At 37.5% G+C, this 27,333-nt stretch overlaps 1 protein-coding gene across 1 annotated transcript in view; it reads right to left on the minus strand.

Annotated features, from left to right (window-relative positions):
* Positions 1-552: 552 nt before the first annotated feature.
* MTTP (microsomal triglyceride transfer protein) overlaps positions 553-27,333 on the minus strand; it is a 44,984-nt gene continuing 18,203 nt past the window's right edge. Inside the window, exons 8-18 of the mRNA XM_055342341.1 lie at positions 26,480-26,637; positions 22,523-22,691; positions 21,594-21,701; positions 16,539-16,748; positions 14,814-15,025; positions 12,473-12,570; positions 12,235-12,356; positions 10,614-10,841; positions 5,569-5,693; positions 3,378-3,548; positions 553-1,867 (exon numbers count right to left, since the gene is read on the minus strand). Of these exons, the coding sequence (XP_055198316.1) occupies positions 1,696-1,867; positions 3,378-3,548; positions 5,569-5,693; positions 10,614-10,841; positions 12,235-12,356; positions 12,473-12,570; positions 14,814-15,025; positions 16,539-16,748; positions 21,594-21,701; positions 22,523-22,691; positions 26,480-26,637 (1,773 nt within the window). The 3' untranslated portion in view covers positions 553-1,695. The remainder of the gene's footprint in view (positions 1,868-3,377; positions 3,549-5,568; positions 5,694-10,613; positions 10,842-12,234; positions 12,357-12,472; positions 12,571-14,813; positions 15,026-16,538; positions 16,749-21,593; positions 21,702-22,522; positions 22,692-26,479; positions 26,638-27,333) is intronic.

Raw genomic sequence — 27,333 nt, forward strand, 5'->3', positions numbered from 1 at the left:
CTTGGCCAGGCGGACACGCAGTTGGGAAGTAGCATAACACTCATGTCCAGGACACCACAGTCATCACTCCTGAGTAAATTATTTTGTACTTTCCAGAAGCAGTTGTGATTTGTTAAGCATCACATGGCTGAGCTTCCTTGACCCATGACATATTTGGCTTAGGCCCTACATCAACTTACTTTCGCTGTAGCATGAGTAACTTTACAGAGTGCTTCTTCCAAGGTCAGTGCCACCACCCATGACACACCACCCCTTTCTAGTTTTTGATTCCTGTCTCTCTTCCTGGTAACATAACAATAAAGGCGCCAGTCCAAAGCCTTATGAAAACTGGAATTAGAACTCATTTTCAAGTTTACAGGTCCCGAAGAGGTTCTGACTGCTGGTATTCTGTGGCTCACATTTCCAAGGGCTCTGACCTCTTATTAGAGAATCTGGCTTGTTCTATAGAGTGATAGAGGATTACTTGTATATGTATCTGGGCTCCAAAAGTGGCAGAAACAGAGAAATATGGTGTTTGAAGTAATAGAAGACAAAGGCAACTCAATAGGATGTCCATATATTTATTCCATCACACATTATTTAAAATTTACAACCAGTGGTGGGCTAGCTGAACTTCCATTGTGCACCCGTGCACTTGTGCGTGTGTGTGTTTAATGGACAAATGAGAACCTATTATCTGTTTTGAGTTTATCACTGTCAACACATACATCTGGTTTATTAATGGATATTTAAAAATGTTTAACATAGCTCTTTTACTTTGTACAAATAAAGACCATCTTTTCTTGATTTCTTATTTTAGAAGTCCAAATCCATCAGTATGAAATTCTCTTGGCCATTCTGGTTTTTGTACAGACTGTAGTCAAACAGACTAGATCCCCCACCACAAAACACTTGAATGAAAGAAAAAATAATGAATATATGAAGATGTCCCTTATAAAGGACAGTGTTCCACATTATAGTCTCAAAGAGACACAGCACAAGTAAAATCAAATGGAGTTTCTGAAATTCATATTTCTAACTCTTACATGCTAAGTACAATATTCTTGCAGAGCAGAAGGCAGAGGGCAAAATGGCTTTCTTCTAGCAATCTGACCACATGGTCAGCAGAAAGATGATGCTGTTTTAATTCTTCATGCCTTCTACCTCAATGTTTAGTAAAACAATGAAAAAAGAGATAAATATTCCCTCTTGAAGCTGTGACAAAAGTCTTTAAAAAGTCTTATTCCCTCCCCCCACATCCTCTCAAAATAAAACAGTCTGGGTTTTTTTTTCCTGATTGGGCAATATATTTGGTAGAAACAAGCCATGCAGAAAGTCTTCAAACATACTGATTGAAAATCGTTGAAACAAAATTGGGTTCTCCTGAGTGTACATGTATTTTGTATTGTATTTTATAAACAATTGTTTCTTCTAAGAACAATACTCTTCTCACTGTACCAAATGGGATTTGATAGAGGTACCAGAACACCAGGAATGTTTCTGGAAGTGTCACATATGTTGGCTCAAAATGACACTAAAGGTAGTATACTGAATAGGCCCAAATTTAATCATTTGAGGTTTTTTCAGAGCTTTTTACAAAAATCTTAAATACGGGTAAATATGTAAACACTGTGCTCTCAGAGAGCAAGTACATAGGCATGTCACATCATATCCCTTCTGGGAAGACAGATTCAAGTGAAACCCCACCAATAAGTTTCAAAACCAACCACTAGAAGCACTCTCTGGTTCAGGGGCAAACACAACATTGCACATCTCAGAGTTCTCTTGGTGGAGCGGGAATTCAGATCCTGCTATGAGACTTTCTTTTCTTCTCCGAGAGATGTAACCTCTGCCTGTGGACAGTCTTTCATACTTGGTCTCAAATTGCCTACATAACAACAGCAACAATAACAAAATTACACACATAATTAAAGTTACCCCACACCCCTTAGAGCCAAGCTACTGAACGTACACTTGAAGCTTCTGTTTCAAAGCAATTTGAGAAAGGATGAGAGTGCCAAATACTACCAGTTTCCATTCCCATGAATGGGCTGATTGTTTTCTTCCCATTTCTTTCTACACCAACAGATATACTTCGAATACCTGGAATATAGGAGTCCTGCCATACATTTTTCTAGAATGAAGGACTAAATTCCTTTCAGCTTTTTGGAGATGCTGTTAAGCTTTCCAGGCTTTGCTATGTCTCCCACCCCTCATTCCAGGAGCCCCACCTTGGGAGCACTCCCCTCTTCAGTAAGTAGTAGGTCCAACTGGATTTAGGCTGAGAATGCTGACAGGCAAACATTCCTAGAGCTCTGAGCCAAATGGAATGTGGAACCATTCCAGTTAGCCTGGTGAGCCTGGCGAGCCTGGCTTGGTGGTCACTTCATTTTGACCATTGGAAAGTTGATTTTTTTTAAAATTCATTAATCGAGGTTTAATTCTAAACTAAGTTAATATAAATTAAGAATGGCTTAATATTCTGATTATAATCCACTTTTATTCTTTAAAAATATAACATACTCATATTTGTACTTATATCATAATTTATACATTTCTTATATGGATCATGAAATGTCAGTACAATAAAGAAAGTGCTCAACTTTGGTCTACTTATCAAAGGAGATGATGTAAGATATGCTTGCCATTTTAAATATATAAATCACCTTCATGGTTAATAATGTGTGTCAGGGAGACCCCCTACAACTAATAGAAGAATCAGTGCTAGTTAGCATTCTACTTCCATGTGGTAGTATTGTTATAAATCACTATTATAAGATTCAAAGGACACAGGGTAAATGAGAAGCTGTAAGGTAGAAGAGGTGCTAGGATGCTTACTTGAACATATATTTGGCATTTGAGACACTAAGAATTCTACTGAAAGCATTTTTTGTTTAATTCAACATCCCAAACTCTCAAACTTGAGCCAAAACTTAAACATGAACAAGTTGCTGTTGTAGGATTACCTAAAAATTGTGAATTAATTGGAGCTCTTAAACCATGGTAAATGATTGTTGGGTGTTTTGTTTTGAATGTTCTGTCCAGGAGACAGTTGTGAAGTTAACTGATAGCAAGCACAAACCCACTGTTTTTGCTGAAACTACGTGGCAACTCTAACAGCAAATCAAATCCCTTTGTTACTTTGATAAATTCTTTCTGGACTAGAATATAATATTATCCCCAGAATCAAATGAACTAGTCCTCATATTTTCTTGGTATCCTAAAAACTGACTTTTTTTTTAACCTTATCAATTATTCTCTTATTTAAAGGAAATTTACATTTCACTCTATTCTTACCATTTCTTTTTAAATTTCTGAAACTAAATGCTCAAAACTGAGTGTAAGCTCCTGGAGAACTTGGGACTACCCAGGAACAGGTCATGAGGACTGCTTCTTACCTGAATGGAACTCCATCCTTGTCCATCTGCATGCAAACCAAGAAGGGATACTGCGAAAACTGTACCGTGGAAATAAACTCCAGACCTGTTTCTGTTTCTGCACTGATTTCCAGGCCAGCTTTCACAAAAGAGGAGTCCACAGTCATGCTGCCAATTATTGCCAGAGCCACCCTAAAGATTTAGGCAAAAAAAAAAAAAAAAAAAAACCCTGTTAATATCACATTTAATTAATCTAGATCAATAGCTATAATTTCACAGGGTCTGAATTCATGAATGGAAAGAAATGTGTAAAAGACTACTATATGACCGAAATGCACATGGAGTTCTGTTGGTCACCAGGGGTTGGTTAGTCCCAGGGATGAGATAGTGAAGGTCTGCCCTTGTCCCAAGCCCTCCCATAGCCTTCAATCTAGATGAGGGAATGTAGAGTCTATCAGGTACTACTGTTTGATAGGGACATACCAAGAGCTGAGGGGAAAATGTGCCTAGAACCCAGTCCTTTCAGGGAGCTGGAAATACATGAGCTAGCTTAAAACAATGTCTAAACTCACAAAGACAGCTAGCTGATGTTCATAACAATTTTCTTGGGAAATATCTCTCCGTGGGCTTCTGCATTGCTATTTCAATTCCATTTCATTACTTTCTCCAAAAGGCCTCCAGAGACATATGTCTATGGTTGCCAAGATATTTGAAAAAATACTGTGCCCACCAAAAGCCATTCTTACAGTGGGGCATGTACCATGCAAGCCCAGAAGGGACAAATATGGTGGGTTCTCCAACAGTCGCCTAGAGAAATTAGGCAGATTGGGTTGACTAGGGAACATGGCTTGGATGATTATGAGGAGCATAAACAATCCCAGTAGAAGGCTTACCTCTAGGATCACTCTAATTTAATTGTAGACTTTAAATGAAACTGTGGGAAATTACTCCCCCAATTAAGTCTGAGTTCTATGCCCAGGCTTTTCTGATAGAAGGATACTATCAAAGTTTGCTGTGCAAATTAAAGTCCCTGCTGTTGTTGTCAGTATAAAAGTAGGTCAGAGGTGATATCATGTAAATCCTTGAATCCCTTACATACCTTCTAATATCTTACACTCAACAAAGGCTTAAGAGATATTTTTTAAATGAACAAATGAAAAATTGAAGATAGATTGGCTACAATGTGGATACCAGTAGATTCTTAGGGATACTGTGTCCTTTTTAAAAATCCAGATAATTTTTGATGCGGCTCTAGATGATTTCTTTCTGAAAAGAATTCATTTCCATTTAATTTGGGGAAATGTCTATCTAGAAAATACTTCAGAAAAAGGAAAAAGAAGACCAGTTCACCGGGAAACCCTAAATTATACTCCTAATCTCTCTGATGGCCTATCCTATTTCTCATTCTTTGGTTCCTTTTAGTAACACTGTGAGTCACCTTTCACATTAAAATGATGTGTTTAAATTCTGATTTCTCAATTCCTTTGCCACAGGTTAATAGAAATCAAAACTTTAATTTTATTACTCCAATCTCACTTCTGTCCCACCATAGTTTTAAATATCAAAAGCTAAAAATTCATTCCATTTCCATGGAATGCACTTCCATTTCCTTTTCTTCGATTCCATGACAAACAGAAGAATAATTCTTTTGATTATCACACTGGTTCAGAAACATTGTCTTATGCTCAAAATAAAACACTCCATTTGATTGGACATGAACGTTACAAAAACTAAAGGAGAAAATTTTGTTTAGAAAAATGAACACTAAAGAAAAAACTTAAGGACTCCTCATGTTTAAGACTACAATTCTTCACAAAAGTGACCACTTTTTTATTTTTCTCCACTGAAGACAGCAAAGGAGGAAAGATTTAAAATCTCAACAAGAGTGATAAACTAAAAAGTTTACTTTGGAGTCATATTTTCTGACGGTATTGTCAACTACTGAAGTGGAATACCAAGAAAGGATGAATTTCTCATCCACAGGGCATGCTGGCTGTGGATGTCTTTAAAAGCGTGATAATTCTTGGCTGAGTTGATCAGATAACTGGCCCGCTCAAGAGAAGCTATGGAAAGAATGACTTCCCATGGTTTCTTCCTACTCTGTGATTTAATTATTACAAATAGAAAACATAGGTTTTGAAAAGTCAGAGAGCTAAACAATTCCAGAAGCATCTCTGCAGTTCATTGCATAGAATATTATACACATGCTTACCGATTTTTCACCCGGGTTTTAGACTCACGATACCAGAGGCTAAACTCCATTGCACCTGAAATGTCAATAGCTAGACCACCCTGGACATCCATATTGGCCTTTAGTCCAGATTGCAACTGAAGCTCCTAGAAGCAAAAATATATAACAGTAGTAATAATAAAAATAAATAAATTTAGCCAACCCCTTTCCAAAGGCACATTCAATCTCCTGCTATAGATAATACCATTTGAGTTGTGCTAATGTTGGAGTCTTCCTCTAGGCTTGGAAACACATTGTTCTAACCTTGATTACTGGAAGTAAACTGTTGATTCGCTCAAGTATTTAGTCAATTAAAATACTAGAAAAGCGAAGTGCCAGTTGAGATGGGTGAGATTTTTTTTCCAATCATTGCCTCTCTTTGAGAGAGGCAAAGGTTTTCAGAGTATAGTCCCCTTTGGAGAAACATCAACATACTAGGAACTTGTTAGAAATTCAAGTCTCCTACCTACTGCATTACAAACTCAGAGAATGGGGCCCAGCAATCTGTGTTTTAACAAGCCCTCATGTGATTCTGATGTACCTAAATTTGAGAACCACCTGACTGGGGAAACTGAAGGCATCTTCACCAGAAATCCAGCTGTGGCTCTGGGATGGGGGACGGGGAGTTGGGCTGGATGATCTCTTGTGTCCTTCAGCACTTCTCTGGTTATGTGCTGTGTCAAATATAGGCAACTGCATCCTGCTGGCAAATGAAAGGCAGAATAAAAACTGCCAGTGCACTATACAAGTTCTAGGGATTGCCTAGATAAAGCTAGGAAAGGAAGGTACAACAATTTAACTCAGCCTTTACACCTTGCTGTTTGACATTTGGAATGACATCAATAAACAAACAAGTCCAACATGAACTCAACAGTATTTTCCAGAGGGACTCATTTACAAACATAGTCTATCCTGAGCCATTTTGCAATTATCCAAAACCCATTGTTTTGTGTTGTCTGTCAGCAGTTAGCCTTTAAGTCTTGCGTTTTCTGAGTGCATTAGCTGGGGTGATGTTGGCTGAAAAGTTCTTCAGTTGGATTGCAATCAGATTACCTGGGGGCAGTGTTGGAAATGATAATGGCTCTGGGGAAAAAAAAAAGGCTTTCTATCCTTAATTTTGATATCCCTCCAAAGATCTTAGGTTCATGATAAGTGGCAGCATGACTAACTCCCTTATATAACTGCCCTACTCAGACCAAACAAGCCATGCTTTCACCAACTATAAATGCTATGATTTTGCTTTCTAGAAAGGATCATATTGATCTCCCTGAATTCTCTCCACTTTCCAAAATATGTGGCAAGAAATCTCAAAGGCCTTGGTTTATCACCAAGTATACCGAAAAAGTCTCACTGTGGCATAAAGCTACTTTCAGTCTAAAAGGCACTTGAATGAAAGCGTGAGATTCTTGTAACAGAGCTCAGGACACAGTAGGAGAGAGCCCTAAGAATACTTACAGCTACATTTAGTCTAGAACTAAATGTGGTTGTAGTAGGACACAAGGTTGTCTCATGCAACATTTACCTAATATGAAGGAACACAAATTATCCTCAGAAAGCCAGAATAACTATGCTCAAATTTTAACCTATGCCTATGAATTACAGAACCAAGATTTCAGCATTCTACATTTGTACCATAATTGTGATTTTTCCTAAATGAATCCTACTGTGTACCTTGTCGCAGAAGTATTTCCTCCTGGGGCACCTGGGTGGCCCAGTCAGTCAAGCATCCAACTCTTGATTTCAGCTCATGATCTCAGTGTCATGAGCTTGAGCTCTGCACTGAGTGTGGTGCCTGCTTAAGATTCTCTCTCTCCCTCTCCCCCTCTCCCCCCTCAACCTCACACATTCTCACTCACATGTGCATGTGTGCACTTGTCTCTCTCTCTCCCTCCCTCTCTAAAAAAAAAAAAAATGAAGTATTCCTTTCTTTGGAATTTCTCCTCTCTTCTCAATTTGAAAACTATAATCCCATTAGTCTACCCAACCAAAAAAGGGTCTTTGATGTAAATTTTGGATTTCCCACTGGCCATACGATAGGCAGAAGTCAAAACACACCAGGTGCCATGAAAAAGAGTTATTTCACAGCTTTTAGATAATGTGCCTTTTGTGGGGAGAGAGCATTTCCATTGCAGTCTGGGTTTTAAGGAGTGCCTTGGTTTTCTGGGAAGATTCCATTTCTGTCATGCAAAGGGACCATGGAAGAACTCTTATGTATAATCACAGAGGAATTTTCTTGAGCTCCCATAGAAGGACAGAGCACTGACCCTTGTAAGAGGACAGACCACTCTTCCTTGTGAAAGGGACTAAGCAAGGGATGCTTGGGTGGCTCAGCAGTTGACCATCTGCCTTCAGCACAGAGCACGTGATCCTTGGGTTCCAGGAACAAGTCCCACATTGGGCTCCCCTCTAGGAGCCTGCTTCACCCTCTCTCTCTGTGTCCCTCATGAACAAATAAATAAAATCTTAAAAAAAAAAAAAAAACAAGAAAGGGACTAAGCCACATACTGCAGTGGTTCTAATTTTTAAGGGTATAAAATAAGTGGAACTAAGAGTTTGAGTACCTACTGTGTCTCCAAAGCTCGACATTTGGTATCTCTTTCAATTCCCATACTAAATCTTCCATGGTAAGCATTATATCTGAAGATTGAAAAGGAAATCAGGCCTGGTAGCCACACATGGAGACAGAATGAATACCCAGCTGTCTCTAGGGAGGATACTTTTCTATTACCACACATGACTATCACAAATCATAACTGTCTTTTGTCTCCTGGTGTGCAAGAAAGCATGCTCTGAGAAATATCATAAAAAGGATCATAGGCTTATGTCCTTGCTTGACCCAGATGCATATTTATTTAAACTATTACCTATGACCTACAGGAACAAGATACTAAAGCTTTACATTTGTAGCTAGTGTGACCTCTTGATCTTTTTTTTTTAAGAATTTTTATTTATTTATTCATAGAGACACAGAGAGAATGAGAGGGAGAGACACAGGCAGAGGGAGAAGCAGGCTCCATGCAGGGAGCCCGACGTGGGACTCGATCCGGGGTCTCCAGGATCACGCCCTGGGCCGCAGGCGGCGCTAAACCGCTGCCCCACCGGGGCTGCCCACCTCTTGATCTTGTACCTTCTATCCCAGAGGTGTCTCTTATAGTTCAAACACGGATATTTTGACAAATTATCCCATTGCTTCCATTCAGGAGAATATGTTCTTTGCTGGCTAAAGAGGATCTCCCTTTTAAGCTGACTTTATCAGACATCCTTCTCTGAAGAGTAATCCAATTAGCCGAAAAGAGAGAGCGAGAGTAGGCACCGAGTAATTCCATCTGCCTTGGTGGCTGTGACAGGCTATCCACTGCCAAAATTTCCTTCAATGTCAGCACTTGACCTAGAGTGGTATGTGCCTCTGAAGCTGGGATGGCATTACTGGGTTGCTCTGCAGAACCAGGGAGCCTCAAACAGCTTATTTGTATAGTAACCCCTGATCTGCCAAATGTTCCAATAGGAAACACACAAACATCGGGTTAAGTTTTAATAGCCATGGGGTGATCTTTGCCTTAGAATACATCTTAGATGCCCTCTCTTAATGAAAAGAAGAACTTTACAAGATAATCTAGATCAGGGGCTGGCAAACTATGAGCCTTCAGGCTAATCTGACCTGCTTGCTGGACAGAGTAGGAGAGAGCCCTAAGAATAAAATGTTGGAGAACAGCCACATTCATTTGCTAATATACTGCTGAGAGCTGTTATCACTCTATAGTGGCAGAGTTGAGTAGTTGCAATAGAGACCATATGTCCCACAAAACCTAAAATATTTGCTTTCTGCCCTTTACATAAAAAGTCTGAAGAGCCTGATCTAGATTACTGTGTTTTCATGAAGTTTTACAGCCCAATTCTGACCATCAGAGATTGCTCATAGGTAGCTGAGCACACACAGGTGGAGTTGAACCATCATTATTCCCATGTCTTAAAATGTAGATCACTTCCTCAGCACTCTATGGCTTCTTCAGAGATGTTTTTCATTAAGAATTCATCTCCCTTTAGGGGTGCCAGAGTGGGCTCAGTCTATTAAGAGCCCAACTCTTGATTTCAGCTCAGGTCATGATCTCAGGGTTGTGGGATTGAGCCCACATCAGCCTCTGTGCTGGGCATGGAGCCTGTTTAGGCTTCTTTCTCCCTCTCCCTCTGCGCCAACCCCACACCACATGCACCCATGGACTCTCTCTCTCTCTCTCTCTCTCAAAAAAAAAAAAAAATCATCCCCTTAAAGTTAATACTGCAATGGATATATGCAATGCAAAATTCTTATATAATTTACTATTTTTTCATATGTGACTTTGAAGATTAAGGGATACGACACGTACAACTGGTTGTCCTTGTCTTCATTCATACTAACTGAACCACAGGCTTATTCAGGGTGACACGGCACCCATTGAAAAACTACTTTTACCAGTTTTCCTTGCACCTAGAGATATCCATATGACACAGTTTTGATGAACAACAAAAGGGCTTAGGTTATTTTCTCCGTAATTTCTTGTTTCTGTTAGCATTAGTTCTCTTCTCTTCTCTTCTCTTCTCTTCTCTTCTCTTCTCTTCTCTTCTCTTCTCTTCTTCTCCTCTCCTCTCCTCTCCTCTCCTCTCCTCTTCTCTTCTCTTCTCTTCTCTTCTCTTCTCTTCTCTTCTCTTCTCTTCTCTTCTCTTCTTTCTCTTCTGCTCTTCTCTTCTTCTCTTCTCTCAATTTTATTGAAATACATATAATCTTATTACTCATATTATATTGACTATTTTCTCTTTTGCCTCAATATGAGGAGGTGACTTCACCAGCTAACAAAGATGAAAGAAAACTCTGCTTGCCTATAACAAAGGAGAGAAGGAGAAAGGCCAGCAATACCAACTGGGCAAGTGCTTAGAATGTGACCTGTAGATGGGTGGAACCTTGTCCTGTATCCTCCAAGCATTGAGCACATTTCAAATGTGCCTGGAACACGTTAGGGATTCAATAAATACCTGCAGAATGAATAGATTACCTGAGAATGATCTGTCAGCAGAATGAGTCCCTTCACCACACTAACAGGGTCACTAGATGCTGACAGCATTTTGGACATCAAATCACTGTATCCATTGAAAAAAGTGACAGGTCTGAGCTGAACATCAAAGAGGATGGCTGACATGCCAGCATAGGAGTCAAGGTTCTCCTCCCCCTCATCAGGAGTAGCTGCAATCAAGCCCTCCAGACCTTGTGCTTCAATGACCACCTGTGAAAAAATGGAGATGACAGTCATGACAGAAGCTCCCTGCCTGTTCTGTCAGTGATGGTGAGGCTTCTGAACTATTGCTAGAACTTTCCTCAGGGTCAAAAAGTCAGATATCTGCAGTAGCTAGGCAAACAAAAACAAAACAAAAATAGGAAACCAACTCTATGCCTGAACAGAAGGTGAATTTATTTTCTTCATTTAATCCTTAAAACCTTTTATCCATTTTGTAGGTGAGGCAAAACCAAAAACCAAAAAACTCAAATGGCTGAGGCAGAACTCAAGCCCCTTCTGTCTGACTACCATGGCCAAGAGCTTTCCATTGTATGATGTCACTCTCGTAATCCTTAATCCCTCTAGGACTGTCACACATAATGAATCAGCTGTCCTTCAGAGCCCCTAAAAGGAGATGGAGAAATATTGGGATAGTGGCCATAAGGCGGCTGCTACAAGAAGGCGTGGAACATGCTAAGCCATGACTCAACACCTTTCCTGTCAAACTTTTCTCTCAAGCTGAAAGAAGAGATGATGGGGGCTCACATCAAGATCTCTCCCATAAATAGGAATCCTATATATTCTCTGTCCTCCATACCCAGCCCTGTAACCACTGGGTGTTTGACATTTCCGAGTGCATATCAGCAAACAGATGGTGATTCCTCAGGCAGAAGGACATAGTATTCTGACTGGAGTCTCATCATAGGGAATAGTAATATGATATTGATAAGAACTCAAGTTTGTGTAGTATTGGATCATTTTTAAAGCTAAATGAGCTTAATGAGAAGGTTATAATTTGAAATGCATAAAAACTAAAAATAAAGTATGTTTTGTAATTAGGAAGTCTTTATAGATTGTAATGAAATTTTGGATAAAAATAAAGAGATGGAATTCAGCCAGTTGTCAAATGCCTCCACTTTATTCTTTTCTCTCCTAGTGGTACTTAAAAATGTAGATGGACTCTTTAGGGAGTCAAAGTTTTTATTATGAGGAATCAACCCCCTTTTCCTAGAAACATCTAGAGAAGGAAAATATATTCCAGGGTTAGGTAAGTGGAGCCTGAAGGAATATATCTATGAATAAAAATAAAATATTTTTTAAAGCATAAGTAAAATATATTAGCACCATTTCAATTTTGTGAATAGGTTTGCCTTTGAAATGACAAATGGATATTTGGCAAGTCCACTAAATCAAATCACTTAGGTTTCAAGTACATACTTGAAACTCTCTGGGGTTATAAACCATATATAGCACCCTGCAGATGATGGAATCATGAGCAACTTAAAATAGAAGCCACCATTAGCTTACACATTCTATAGTGTTACCATCAGTATGTATTTTATTCTCTTTGGACTAATTTTTTATATACTTCATTAAGCAAAACTAATGGAAAATGAGTTACCTGGCTACTATGAAGATGAGACTTCCCAATGTACTGAAAGATGTTCAGGTTACTTCTCCTTAGAATGCCAGAACCAGAGTAAAGAATGTCAAGGCTGTAAGTAGATGCCAAATGAGGAGCACCTAATGACAAAGCAAAACAAAATAAAACAAACCCCCCTGTGATTTAGTAACAGTTCTAGCAATACCAACTTGGGGAAGGACAGAGTCCAGGGAGAACCCCTTTCTGGGTGACATACGTGTTATGTAGCCAGTATAGGCAGAAGAGGATCCACTCTTGGAGAAACGGTCATAATTATGAGCAAGCATATCCTTCAGAACTCGACGGACCATTTTGCTGTAACACAGAAAAGGAAAAAGCTGCACATTCATTGCAATGGCTGCTTCGCATATCAGATTTGGAAAAAAAACAAATCCTCACTGGAAAAAAGAGGGGGCCAAATTTTCCTCATGCCGCTCTAAGACCGGGGAGGTGCCAGCTGGAGTACCAGCATTAGGATTAGGGCTTTCCCTTTCATTCCTCAGATATTTGAAATTCGGGTTGGTATCAAAATGACAGCAAGGCGAGGACACCCATCTATGAATGGCTTAAACCAACTGATGACACACCTCAGGAGTGGAAAACACATGTTCTATGAATCATCATGGTTCTATTGTTAAATAGTATATTCTTTCAAGGAAAACTGTACCAAACTGGGGGGGAGGGGTTGCCCAATGTTTCTTTAAACATTTTCCTATGCCTTCTAATGTTATCATTGGCTGATGATATGTTACAGTTCATTTCCAGGAATTTTTTCTACTTATGGAGTTTTTAATTAAAGAGATAACTCAGTAAAACGCATATATGAAAGATTATCTCCTCTAAAGTAAGTCCTCAACCTTACCCCATGCCTCTGTCTCGCCTACCATCTAAGGAGTGTTGTGATCTTTCCAATCTTGACTATTTAACACTAATCATATCAGTAATAATAACATTATGATAATACCACAAAACATATCAAAATAATCAACTAAAGAAATCTGGATCTAAATCTGAGGTAGAAAATTATTGAGGGGAGGGAATGGTTACCCTATTGGTACCTCCAACACAATATGACTAAGTTATATTAGCCTGAAGAAAAAAGGATAAGGAGGTCATGATCGCTATCTTCAAATATTCAAAGGGCCTGCATATGGATGAATGATTAGACCTGCTCAGTCTGCTCCAGAGATTGGGGCAAATAGGGCCAAAAGGAAATTTTCAGTTACACAAAGAAGAACTAAGTGATAGTCTCTGAATAATGATACAAGTTCCCTCAGAAGAGTTGAACCCCCCACCCCTGGACAGGTGGAAGCAAAAATTAGACTCCACCTGACAGAAGACTAGACCCCCCAACACTGAAGAGAGATACCAAGCAAAGTGGCCTGTAATGTCCTTTCCAACTCTAACCATTCTGGCCCTGAGACTCTGACTTGCAGTGTTTGTGATGGCTTGCTTGCCTTTCCCTCGTTGCTCTCTACCCCACTGCCTCCTCTTTTACTGTCCCCTACATCATTCGGTTCACAAGACAAAGGCAGCAGACCGGTCCAGGGTCTCCTCCACAGAGTGTCATAAAAGCAAACAAAAAGATAGAAGTTAAATCCATTCTACTTGGAATACATGTCTACTGGCAGACTTTGCTTCTTCCTCCCTCACTCATCTGTTCTTTCTTCCTTATCTGTCCTGCTCTTTTCTACCTGTCTCAGTCTTCCCACACCCTCTTCTTCTACTGCCTTTATTTTTTTTCCCCTTTCTCTTCATCTATTTTCCAACCTCCCCCATATCTGTTTTCCTTTTCAACTAGAAACACTCAAATTGGACCTTTCCTGGGGATCCTGCTGTGCAAGGATCAGTAACTTGACTGATAACTCGGAGGGGGTGGGTGGGTAGAAATTTCTTTTCCAGCCCTCTCATTTAGGTGAGGAAGTACAGAGAGCTCTGGGGAAACCTCACTTTGAAGGGAGACATCAGTGAATTCAGAAGAAGAAACCTGGGGACTGGAAGGAAGATGAATCCAGTAAGAGTTCTGAGAGCGATGAAGTCTGCTGATCCCGCTCTTCATACCTTGCATAGTCCCAAAATGTGAGCCATGCCTGAGGTTTTTAACTTAAATGGTAGATTCATTTGATCTGTGATAGACAAGGCTTCAATGTCAGATCACTAACATTTGAAAAGCTAACAGTGAAGACCATTTGGTGAGAATTTACATCACTTTGTTGTACTATTGATAAAAATCATCCTATTAAAAATGTAGCTGGGTTTTAGAACACTACAAACAAAATATATATTGGCAATATATATTTATCAGACTAAATAGGAGACGTAAAGTAAAAATCATACCCTGGGTTTCAAATCATAGTGCCAAAGTGAAGTATCTGGCCTGCTAAATAGTTCTCATGGGAGATTTGGCAAACTCTGGTTTTATGTAACATAACCTAGCATAATGACCACATCATTATTATTAGCTACATGTGTGCTACACCAATATACAAACAAGCTTGAGCAAATAAAATAAAAAAGCTTGCTTAAATAAACAGAGAGGCAGGTGCACTCTATCATACCTTGCAGGAGTTTCAAAACGTAGGATGTCCTGAACAACAGCGAGCATGTATTTATTCATTTCTTTGGGAAGCTCCCCAATAGAGAGCAGAATGTTTTTGACTTCCATGTAGGACGGATTGTTATTTAAAATGATAGTGGCTGCAGTCGTGCGTACAGTCTTTTCATGAACTTTATGATTCTGGTGGTATATCCTGTTCAAAGTCTTCTTTACCTGTTCAAAAGATGTCCAAAAATAGTGCACATCTAGATGTTTTAAACTGGTATTGTGAGGACTGGTTTGTGCTCTAAAAAAAATATGTGTGTGTTCTTATATTTTCCAAGGTTCTTTACAATTAGTTTGGGGCCAAAATTCTGGCCCATGGGCCATGAACAGAATTGCTGTGGGTAACTTCTTGTGGGACCAAGACGCTTAAGAGCTGCTTCTCCCTCTCTTTTTACTACAACGGTAGTAAACTTAGAGCCACATTTCCCATTACCTACATGAGGCATGGCATGAATGGGAAACAAATTTCTAATAAGCTGAGATTTTTTTAAGCTCACTTGTTATTGCAGCATATCATGATGTTACCTAACTAATAATGATTTTTAAAGAAAATACTGCCACATGTCAATGGGGCTCTGGGGAGAGTAGGCTATATTAAGTGATATTTCCATGAAGTCCTTCATGGTCTTCCTTTACCCTTTTTTTTTTATTAATAAACCTGATTTTTTTAGGGCACTTTTAGGCTCACAGCAAAACTGAGCTGAAAGTACAGAGAGTTCCTATATGTCCCTTGCTTCCAGACTCCCCCCTGCCCAACACATGTAACCTCCCCCTCTAGCAACATCCTGCAGCACAGTGGTACATTTGTTACATTTGATAAACCTACACTGACACACCATTGTCACCCAAAGTCCACAGGCTACATTGGGGAATGCTTTTAACAAAATATTGACACCAAAGAAAATGTGCCCAAATAATTTCTGGGGACTGGAAGGACTGGAATTTTGTTGGCTACTAGCCTCACCTAACAATATGTGGTATGGGGGGTTCTGACCTAGGCATTTATAAGCAGTCCTTTCAATTCCACTTCCCTCTTCTCTTTTCTATCTCCCCCAAATGTTGGCCTTATTCTCAAGTATATAGAAGTTAAATAACTCACCTGAGCACAAACAACTGGGAAAAAAATAGACAGAATTTATATGTAGGTCTGTCTGTCTCAAAAGCCCTGACCCTCGCCATGATGCTTTGCAGCCCACCAACTTTGACACAAAGGTAGTGGGAAGGTGCTCAGCTGCAAACTGGAAATATTCTCAGCAGGCAGCTTATCTTGAGATTTATAAACTTTTCTGCTCTAACAGAAGTTTAACTTAGATGGCTTCCTGAAAATGTAGCTATAGGAAACAACACACATAATACTTAAGCCAGGATATTTCAGTGTTAAAAAATTTAAGAGCATCTTAAAGCTTACGGAAGTAAAGGTATTTCTGGAAAGAATTTGTTTCTTAAAATAAGAGGATGTGCTTCAATATTTTGCTTCGGGATATAGGACATTATCTATTCAAATGTAAGGCTGCTTCAGAATAGCCTTAAATTCAATTTAAGAGTCATTTCTAAACAGGAAAGAGAGATGGTTCATTTGGGGAAAAAAATAGGGTGCCTTCAGAGAACTTTGCATTTGACTCAAGTTTAGACATGCTTCTTTTCCTTTTGTGAATGTTGCAAATACTCTTGGGGCACTTACCTCATCAGTTATGAAATGCACATCGTATCTCTGGAGAGTGGTGGTAGCGAGGTGGCTGACAGGCCCTTCTGCCTCTGCATATTTCAGAAGGAGTGGGATGCCTTCCGGAAGCAGAGCATTCTTCAGTGCCAGCAGGTACATCATGGTGTCCTCTTTTTTCTCTGTTCTTTCAAGTCCTCCCAGGATTAACTTCTTGGCTTCTATCACTGCCTAAAAGAATCACACACTACCTCAGACATACATATAATAATACATTAAATAAGGCTTGGACAATACTGGCTTCACTGTTGGGACCAAGAAAACAACCTAAATTCTTAGAAAGTTTTGCAGTGGTTGACTGACTGAGATACACAATGAAAATGAACAAGTATACTTGATAAAGGTGTGTTTTTTCAAAAATCCATATATAAACATATTCTTAAGGAACAATGAGTGCAATTAATAAGATACATTTTCTTTTGAACACATTCTGAATGTATAAAATTATTTTTAAAATTCTCTTGTAATTGATTACTCATTGAACTGACCACTCATTGAATTTCTAAAGCAAAAATTAGATGGCACCTTTGTGACACCACACACTTTTTCTTAAGTAACCCTTTGATGAAAGTACTTAGACCTTGACCATACGGTCTTGTTCTAAATGTTTAAATTTGGAATCAAGTGCTTGTTTCCGCTTAAATCCAAATTTGATTAATGCTGCCATACAGTTCAGGAAATATTTCTTAAATGCCTTCTATGTGACAGATATTTTGATAGGTACTTTTCAAATATGCTCTTTAATCAAAAAGGCCCCCTTTTCTGGCCTAGAATAAAAAAAGAATTGAGTATAAGTTAACCGTTTAATGGAAAAGCAAATTATAAAATAGGGACACCTGGTTTCTGGTCTTTGCTACTACATCTTTTTAGGGGCTTCAGTTTCATCTTTAAAGATTCCTAAGATCTGATTCATTTATAGGATTTGCAAATTCTGAAATTAGACAGCAGGTATACACACACACATATACACATAGTAGGAGAGAGAGAGAGAGAGAGAGAGAGAGAGAGAGATGGGGTGGGGGAAGATATAAAAGGTCTCCAATAGAAGGAAAGATACTAAATTTCATGTGTAACCAGAGAAATTCCATTTTACAACTATCAGACTGATTAAAAGATACAGAAGTTTGATAATATACTTTCCCACTGAGGCTATAGGGAAATAGGCATTCTCATGCATTATTGGTGAAAACATAAAATGGTACAATTCCTAAAGAAGATAATTTGGCAAAAGCTAACATATCTGCATTTTGTTCCAGCAACCCTAGCCCTGAGGCTCCATCTCCAACAATAAGAAAAATATGCCTAAGATTATTCATCTCAGCATTATTTGTAATTGTAAAATGGCAGAAATCACCTCGTGACCATACGCAAGAGATGCTTGAATACACTGGTATATAGTACCAGTATATATATAGTGTATATAGAATGCTGTATTTTATGAAAGAAAAAAGAAACAAAAATATGTGTGTACATCTGCTTACTGTCGCAAGAAGAAACACAGGAAGGAGAAACCAAAAACTAAGGACATCAAGTATGTGGAGGAGGCAGGTGAGAATGGGTAGAAGGGCTAGGAAAGGAAATAGGATCCCTTTGAGAATGCTTTTAAAAGGTAGTTTTGACTTTTGAACCATGTTATTATTTCACATATTCAAGAAATAAAATTAAATCAACAAGGATGGAAGATTGCCAAAATTGAATTCAAACAGAAACAAACATAAGTGTATATCAAACTGCTAACATCATTAAACAGAAGAGAATAACAAAGACTTGATGCAAGAGACTTCTGAATATAGAGCTCTGGCTGTACCCATTTAGTGGATTATATTCTAAGAACAAAAAGAACTGTGATGGTCTTAAACTTTATTTAGTCTGACTTTTGTAGCAATACTGGTATAGCAATTCCCAAACTATTTCATGTGTGTTATAGGAATGAGCAAATGAATCAATATATTGATGTTCTTGAACATCAAGATTCTCGCTGTAGAAGGAAGACAAACATATGGAATGGAAGGAAAGAAGCTTGTCGCATTGGGTTGGAATTAAAGATAGCAGTATGAGCTCGCCACATAATAAATATAGATATATATATTTTGTCCACCATAAGGGCCTAGATGTAATAGCACTCAAGTAATGTGAAGTAAAAGGGATTAAGGGATAAAATGCCAGATGTCTCCAACCCACTCTCACCTAGTTCAGTCAAAATACAAATAAAATGAGATAAAACAGAATGAGATACTAGAAATATGCAAGATGTTAAAAATTGGCAAACCTAGGTGAAGGATACATAGAGTTTTAAGGAATTATGCTATTCTTACCACTTTTCTGTAGGTTTGAATTTTTTCAAATACAAATTTGAGGAAAAATGAAATTAAGGTGGAAGGAGGTCAAAATGTAGGCAAAAAACTAATAATAAAAAGAAATAGGAGGCTTTGTATTCAGTGAGTAAACTTGTCTGGCTGTCACAGGGCAGGTGAGAGTTTTCACATTAGTAAATGCTGAAAAACTTCAGCAATCGACAGGATAGCAGATAACTTCGGGGCAGTAAAAGTATTGTATGTCCTGTAGATACCCTAAATTTTTTCCTGAGAGGCTAGAGGTAGATAGATATTCCATCACAGAAAGTTGAAAAGCAAACGTCAACATTTACAACAGTCCATCATGTGGCTAATTATCTTCAAAGATATATTTTTTAAAAAGTTGCCCCAAAACATTAACAAATTGAATGACAGTGGTAGTGGATAGTTTTAAGCTACCTATAAGATAACTTTTAAGATTTGATGAGAACTTCGCTATCCCATTTTCAGCAAAACTTTACCTTTAATCCTTTGTTTGGTTTCCTTGTCATGCTACATTCTATTCTCTCCCAAGGTTGCAGCCACTCTGTTCCTGGCCCTAACTCCTCTTCTGGGCTGCAGGGCGCTATGGCCATCTGTCTTTTGGACATCTCAACTTGGCAGCCCAGAGGATTTCAAACTTACCATGGCCAAATCCATAGTTCCACCTTCCTCCCACCCCCAAACTAAGTTCTATAAACTGTTTAAGTGAATGACATCACCACACCTAGTATCCTACCCTGGAAGCATATTAGTCACCCAACTTCTTAGCCTCTTTCATACACCCCCCCCTCCCTAGCCCATCAGTCACTGTGTAGTATTAACTCTACCTCCTTAATGACTCTTGAATCTGTCTCATTCTCTCAATCCTACTGCTTCTCTGTTAATTCAGACCTTTACTAATTCTTGCCCAGTTGTTGCAAATGTTTCCAATCAGTTCTCACTGGCTCTAATCTGGTCAACAGCCAGTCCATACACTCTGTTTCTTTACAAATAAAAAAATATCTGAGCATCTCATTCATCTGCCTAAAAACTAACTGTTTTCCTCTCCTTCTACGGAATGAAGGGCAGACTTGTGAGCTTCTCATTAATAAAGATCCAACTTCTTTTCTCTTTTCTCTCTTCCCTTCTTTCTTGCAGCTATACTCTCACCTATCTGACTCACAAATATGAATACATTATGCTCCAGCTCCACAGAATTTCTCACTGCTCTCAGCATACCAGACCTATTTTGACTTTGGACCTTTTCATGCATTGTTGTATTTCTCCTACAATGTCCTTCATTCCATACTATCATCTCTTTACCTAAAAAATTCTTCTAGACTAAGCTCAAATATCCCTATTTTGGTGAAACCTTCCCCAGTACCTCCAAACAGAATAGTTTGCTATACGTCCTGTATTCTCAGAGCACTTTGCTTATATTTCAATATGATTTTTGTTTGTATTTGATACATGGACTGGGAGTTCTTTGAGGATGGTTTTTTAATGCATCTTTATCTTAAGCATTTTATGCATCTTTATATTAAAGGATTAATATCATACCTAGCACAAAGTAGATGCTCATTAAATATTGCTGAATGGATATTTTCATGTATGAGTTTTGTCTTTAGCCAAAATATTTGACATATGATTACTGAAATAAATTGGCTACTCAAATAATTATGGAAATTGAAAAATATGAGAAGTCATATGACTTTGATGTCATAGAAATAGTACAAATTTGATGTCTGCCAGAACTCACTAGGATGATATTCAAACATTTTCATTGCCATTTCTTTTTTTAGTGTTCTTTTTCATACTTAGTTTACATTCTAGTTATGGGTTGCCTCTTTCAGCACTATTTCAAGAATGTTCTCCCTGTTATTTTTAAGGGCAAGCACTCAGCAGGAAAAATAATATAGTGGTGTCCTTTTTGAGAGAGAAGAAAAATGCTGACTAGAAGCTGGCTGTGTAATAAATGTGGGCCAGAAAGAAAAAAAAAAGACTTTTTATATATTCAGTATCTTTAACTTATTTGCATTATAGAAAGATAGGTTTTGTTGGATATTAATCCATTTGGGTTTCCTATATCTAGTTAAGCTTACAAAGTGAGTTTTTGGTTTTTTATGAGAAAAATGTTAAAATTGATAGTCCACTCAAGCAAATGGAGAAGCTTCAAGCAAATGAAATTAAAAACAAAATGTAAAGTTCTGGGTAATCAGAAGTAACTAAATTCCCTCCATCAAAACTCAAAACTGCAAACCACACTTCTTATAAAGTTCTTCTCAGGGCGCCTCAGTTGGTTAAACACCTGACTCTTGGTCTGCTCAGTTCATGATCTCAGGGTTGGGAGATCTAGCCTTGCATAGGAAACTGAGCTCGGTGAAGTCTGCTTGAGATTCTCTCTTCTCCCTTTGCACCTCCTGCTCATGCTCTCTTTCTCTCTAAAATAAATAAATAAACCTTAAAAAAATCTTCTCCTCTAGGAGATAGTCCTAGAGTCTAATATTTTTCTTAAAAAAATGAAATAGCAGGAAAAATGAATAACTGAATTATAAAGTATGTTAGATGACAATAATTGCTAGGAAATAGGGAAAGTGGAGTAGGGTAAGGGAGATTAGGAGTGCCAATGATAGGCAGCTCAGTGTGTATGACATAAAATGATCTGGAACTATATAATACATGAGATTGGATTTGCACTTACTTTGAGTTTGCAACCTTCATTCTGACACAGCTTCCTGACGAGGGCCCCAATGATGATCATAACAGTTTCTCTGATGTCATTGCTTCCAAAGGAACCTTTGAACTTACTCTATTAGCCAAAGAGAGATAAAATAGGTTATCAAAACATTTAAACATTTCCAATGGACATTTTAAGAAATGTTTTTTAAGAAACAAAATAACCAATGTCTAAGAAAAATGTTTTTATGTTCCTAGATAGCATATTCAAAATTTTGATTTGGGGACACTTAAAAATTCACTTTCTAACTTTGAATTAAAGAGTTATTAGAATCTCTCCTTTCCAGATCTCCTTAACATAGGTCTATGAACTTCTGAGAGGTCTATGGATTGGGCTCACTGTGTCAGTGAACCAAAAAAAAAAAAAAAATCCGTAAAATTTTGCATATGGGTGAAGAGAAGCTTCATTGCTTTTATCAAGTCCTCAAATGGTTTCATTTTCCAAAAATATTATGAGTTATTCCATTAGTTCATAAAGGGATAAGTGCACATTTTGTTTTTTAAATCTTGAACCCAAGAGAAGTCTAGCTTTTATTTCCAATATAAATTTTTTATATTGGAAGATTGTATCTTTTCAATGTATTGTATATTCAATGCCATAAAGACTTTTGAAATCAAAACAAATCCTCAAAAAATCAATTGTTGAGAATAATCAAGATTCACTTCCTCTGAAATTTTGTTATATATTATATTGTATGATAGGTGAATATAATCTTTTTAATTTCCTTACAATACAGTTTATGTTATTTTAAAGGAATTGCAAAGAAGACACTGTGAAATAGTTTACTACAGTTAAGATTAATGAATAGATAATAATCTAATTACTGCTTAGACTCTTAATGAACTTTTTAGCAGCTGAGAGCCTTTATTTTTCCCAGTGTTCATTTGACTTACAATGAGGGCTCTCAGGAGTTCTTCATCAGGATGGGAGGCAAATCCACAGGCATAAAGAAACCTTTCCTGGAGGACAATGCTACTGTCACTTTTGAAATCCAAAAAGTCCAAAATGGCATCTAATGAGTCTGAAGTCTGAGCAGAGGTGACAGCATCTACCAGTTGAGGTCTAAGAAAAAGGAGTCATGGATATCAATGTTTAGTGCACTTAGGAATTATTTAAATATCTACCATTCACAGACTCTCCATTGATTTGAGTTTCCTAAAGAAGTGAAATTTTTTTATATAAACAAAAGAAAAATGAATAACTTCCTCAAAAAGACGTCCCTACTTTATTTTAAACCTCTCCTTTAATGCTTCTCTCTGTAACTCAACATATACTTAGAATATACAAACTAATTTTCCTGTAATAGCCTAAGCCAAACATAACTTGGAAATTTATATGCCAAAATTATACACATAAAATTATAAATTAGGTTCAAATTCTTTTCTGTATGAGTAATACATCAGATTTATGGTCTCAAATGTTGATTCTCTTTCTCTAATTAGCTTTGCAAATGTACACATTTCTCAAATGCCTAATTTAACTCAGGCGGTATTACTTAAAGAAAAGATGGGAAATCCTTTTAACTTTAATTTATATCCAAGAGAGAAGATTTTGTTCATTTTTTTTCTAAAAATAAAAAGTACCATGGTATATAGTTCAATGTTCAACCATATGACTATGTGTGGACAGAGTAGCGCTCCTATAGGCAAGTTCATTTCTAATTATATATACCAGTCATTAGGAATCTAGTTGGGTCTGGGATGGTAAAATTTCTGAAACTAGTTGTTGTACTAATGAATATATTATGTATGTAAGTTTATTCCACATTGTATAAACACACTATACATGTGGTTAGTGCTTTATACTTAAAAAAAGGGATATGCTTGCACTATATCATTTTGTTCCTAGCAAAAAACTAGTGAATGAAGAAACTGAGAGAGAATACTTACTAGGTACCTATTATGCAAGTACTGCACCAGAAATTTTAGGTGTGCAACTTCTCTTTTACCTTCATTTCTTTGTCTATAAGACAGGGCTAAAAATAGTGGTTACCTTAGTATTGTTGGGAAGAATAGATTACATAATCTATGTAGAGCACTTAGAATAGTGCTGGACACGTGGTAAACACTCAATAAATATATATTGTTATTAATACAATTACTTCATTTAATCCACGAAACATCTCTGTCAGTTTAATACTAATATTTCCCCTTATTTATGAGGAAACAGACTCAGAGATGTTCAAGGCCCCATAGCTGTTAAGTGTATAGCTGGGGTTGGAACTCAGGTTTTTCTGACTCTGGTATCCATGATCTTTTAAATATATTGGTGTTTCCCAAAGTGTTTTTTTCCGTGTGATTCTAGCCCTATGAAATGCTGTAAGGAAAGGGCTCTTCAAGGTTATTTAAGCCTAGCAAATGTTTAAGGAAACTTATACATAATAATTTACGACTAAAGATGTTGAAAATTTCTGCAGCCAAGAAAACTATTTGATTTGGTTTCACCCAGCATTTTTCCAACTCAGTTGCTCACAGATTTCTTTCCTCTTGGCATACTGTTAAAATTCTTCAAATTACAGAATACACACAATGGACACTTTGGGAAATATTACATTCCACCATCCTGCCTTTCACTATGCTATAATAATTAGAAGGAATTATTCTCTGTATTTTACAGATGTTGAAAGTGAGGCTTGCAGAGGCTAAATGTAAATAATTTGCTCAAAGGATGGACGCTGTTGGAGGTCAAAATTAAAAACCAGGCCTTCCAGGGGCGCCTGGGTGGCTCAGTTGGTTAGGTATTAACGCTTGATTTCAGCTCAGGTCATGATCTCAGAGTACTGGGAATGAGTCCTGTTTAGGGCTCCCTGCCCAGTGGGGAATGTGCTTGAGATTCTCTCCCTCTGCCCCTCCCCCTGCTCTCTCTCTCTCTCTTTCAAATAAATAAATCTTAAAAAAAAAAAAAAAAACCCAAGTCTTCTGATTTTAGTTCATCCCAGTATCCTTTCTACTACATTATACTACATGTGGGTTGCATATTATATGGTACAGTATTACATAAATGCAAGTATCCCCTGCTTTTCCAAAGTTTATGTTAGGCTACTTTGCTTTTACAAAAGACCTACATTAGTACCTGTTTTTGCTAACTAAAAGAGATCTGAAGAGTTTCACTTTTACAAAAAAAGGGGGGGGTAGTTAAAAGTAAAATAGTATTCAATGTGTTTTGCAGCAAGCCTGTTATAGAGGCAGCCGTGCACCGTGAGCAGGAAGAGTGGCTCCACCAAGCCTCTTCCCAAGGAACTATACTCAGGATCTCAGCATCAGGCCACCATAGCTTAGAACTGTGTCTATGAGCATCTGGGCTTTATCTCAATGTATTCTGTGTATGCATTTGCAAGATGTGTCCTAAGGTATCAGAAAAACCTGAGAGGTTATTATTTTTTTTTTTTGGTTTGAAAATGCTCAAAAATTCTCCACGTAAATTAATGACAATTCTTTGCTTTAAACTATTTTAGGTTGTAAAAGTTTTCATAGGGAGGTTCTACTTTTGGGTAGCAGGAGAAACCTGTACTCTGATTTAGGAAATACATCATGAAATAATCCAAATAATTACTATCTTAAGGCTTTTAGGACACAAATAAGGTTACAGTTTAATGCAATCTCCATTCTAAACTAATGGCCAATATTTAAACTTTTCTTGTCGGTACCCTTGCCTTTTCTATAAAGACAAATCTCTCTACAAATATATTTCAAAGTTTTATGATTAAAACAGGAGTCTGAGAATTTCTGACTTGTGTATCTTTCAACTTCTAGTTCAAATATTTATTTTTGAAGAGGCCAACCAACTCTGGTTAGTCATATGGAATTCCTATCAATTTTTTAAAGTGTCTCAAAGCAAGTAAATAACAAATAGAATAAAGAATAAACAGACTTTTTGAAAAAAAGCTAAATTCTTTTCTTTGTAGAATTGAGTCCTTTGAACTCAGTGACTACTGCTACTGCTACTGTGTGTGTGTGTATAAGTTGGCCAATTTCCATTTTTTACTATGGTAATGGCTAGTTTTGGCTGTTAAATTAATTGAACCGTCTTCTGTATCATTGGGGTAATTAGTATCATACAGGTGAATTTATATTTACAAATCTTTATTATAGACAAAAAAACACTTGTATTTACAAAGTAAATTTGAGAATTTAGTCAACTATCTTTACTATGTATGTCAATGAATCACACTTCCACCAAACATTCAAATAATGTTCAGATTTCTTTTTTTCTAGATTCTCTTTGACTATTTACCTTAGTTCTCAATTTTCTGAATAAAAAAAAATGGCTTCGATGGGTATGGTCACTGGATCTTTAATAAAATCATAGTTGGATTAATTGGGTAATGGGCATTAAGGAGGGCACATGATATGAGGAGCATTGGGTATTATATGCAACTGATAAATTATGGAATATTACGTCTGAAACAAAAGATGTACTCTATATTCGTAATTAAATTTAAAATAAAAAAAGAAGTCATACCCCTTTTTTTGTTTTTATAATCAACTTTGGAATCTTTTCAAATGTAAATTAATAGGTCCAAACACAGGGGGCAGGACATGCATCCATGTCAGGATGAAGTCCTACCCCCTCCTTATCTACATGCCAATGTGGACCTGATTTAAACTCATAAACACTCAAAAAATGTTCATTCTGAGTCACTGCTAAAACCTTGTGTTGGCACATTTCTGGGCAAGTAATGGTTAAATTACTGTATTGTGGCATAGCTGTTTGATGAAAATGCAAAACAACACAGTAATTAATTTGGAAGTTGGCCAGTTGATTAAAAAGGATCTTTCTTGCTTAAAAAGAAAACAATAACCTGGAAATGCTTGTCTACAGACAACCCCACACAAGATTTGGGAACTTACAATACTTCCTTGTTTTCAGCCTTTAGGATTTGGAGGATCTCTTCTCTTTTTGCAGTCCTGAGGTGCTGAATGAAGGCCAGGAAGTTTCTGGCAGCCTCAGCCTTGGAGAGGTTGTCAGGCTGCAGGTGTTTTCTGACGGACTGCCAGTGCTCTGCGAGCTGCAAAGAAACACTGCTGCAGGCTCACATGCCATTTGTGACTCTGGACATCCACATTGAAAAGGAATGTTATTCCCAGAAATAAATGTTTCCTTGTAACTGATAAGCAGAAGCTTTTTTGTATCTTACCTCAATATACCTGATTGTCACTTGCCCCTCTCACATTTCTGTGACTCTCAGAGACAAATATAGAGGCCTGCTGACCCTGTGTGTGAGTCCTCTGTGGGAGGACCACTTTTGTCTATTAGTACTTAGCTCCAAAGAACTCAGGCTCCTGGGCCAATAAGGTCATTACATAGTTACACCAAGGGAATTATATCTAAGGCCAGGCTTTGACTACCATCTTGCAACTATGCAGAATTTTCCTTAACAGCAGGATATGTTGAAGGGGGGAAAAACTTAAACTGCTAAATTATTGTGCCAGTTTTCTAGTGTACTAGGACCTTCACTGAAAATCAGTCTCTGTAATAACTGAACTCCCAAGTCTATCTCTTTATTTTATTGTTTTTATAAAGTTCAATGTTTAATAATGCTGAGGTCTGAACTGTTCATTACTTATATGTTGAGTAGTATCTAGATAAAGGTAATTCTCATACTATTGTTATTCTCTTGTGGTTTTGACAATAGTAAATAATTCTAATTGGTGACATTCTGGCTTTGAAATAAGCTAAGTAACTGATTTTTCATAGTTTACCA

The sequence above is a fragment of the Nyctereutes procyonoides genome, unplaced genomic scaffold (assembly GCF_905146905.1).
Source record: "Nyctereutes procyonoides isolate TBG_1078 unplaced genomic scaffold, NYPRO_anot_genome, whole genome shotgun sequence".
Taxonomy (NCBI): Eukaryota; Metazoa; Chordata; class Mammalia; order Carnivora; family Canidae; genus Nyctereutes; species Nyctereutes procyonoides.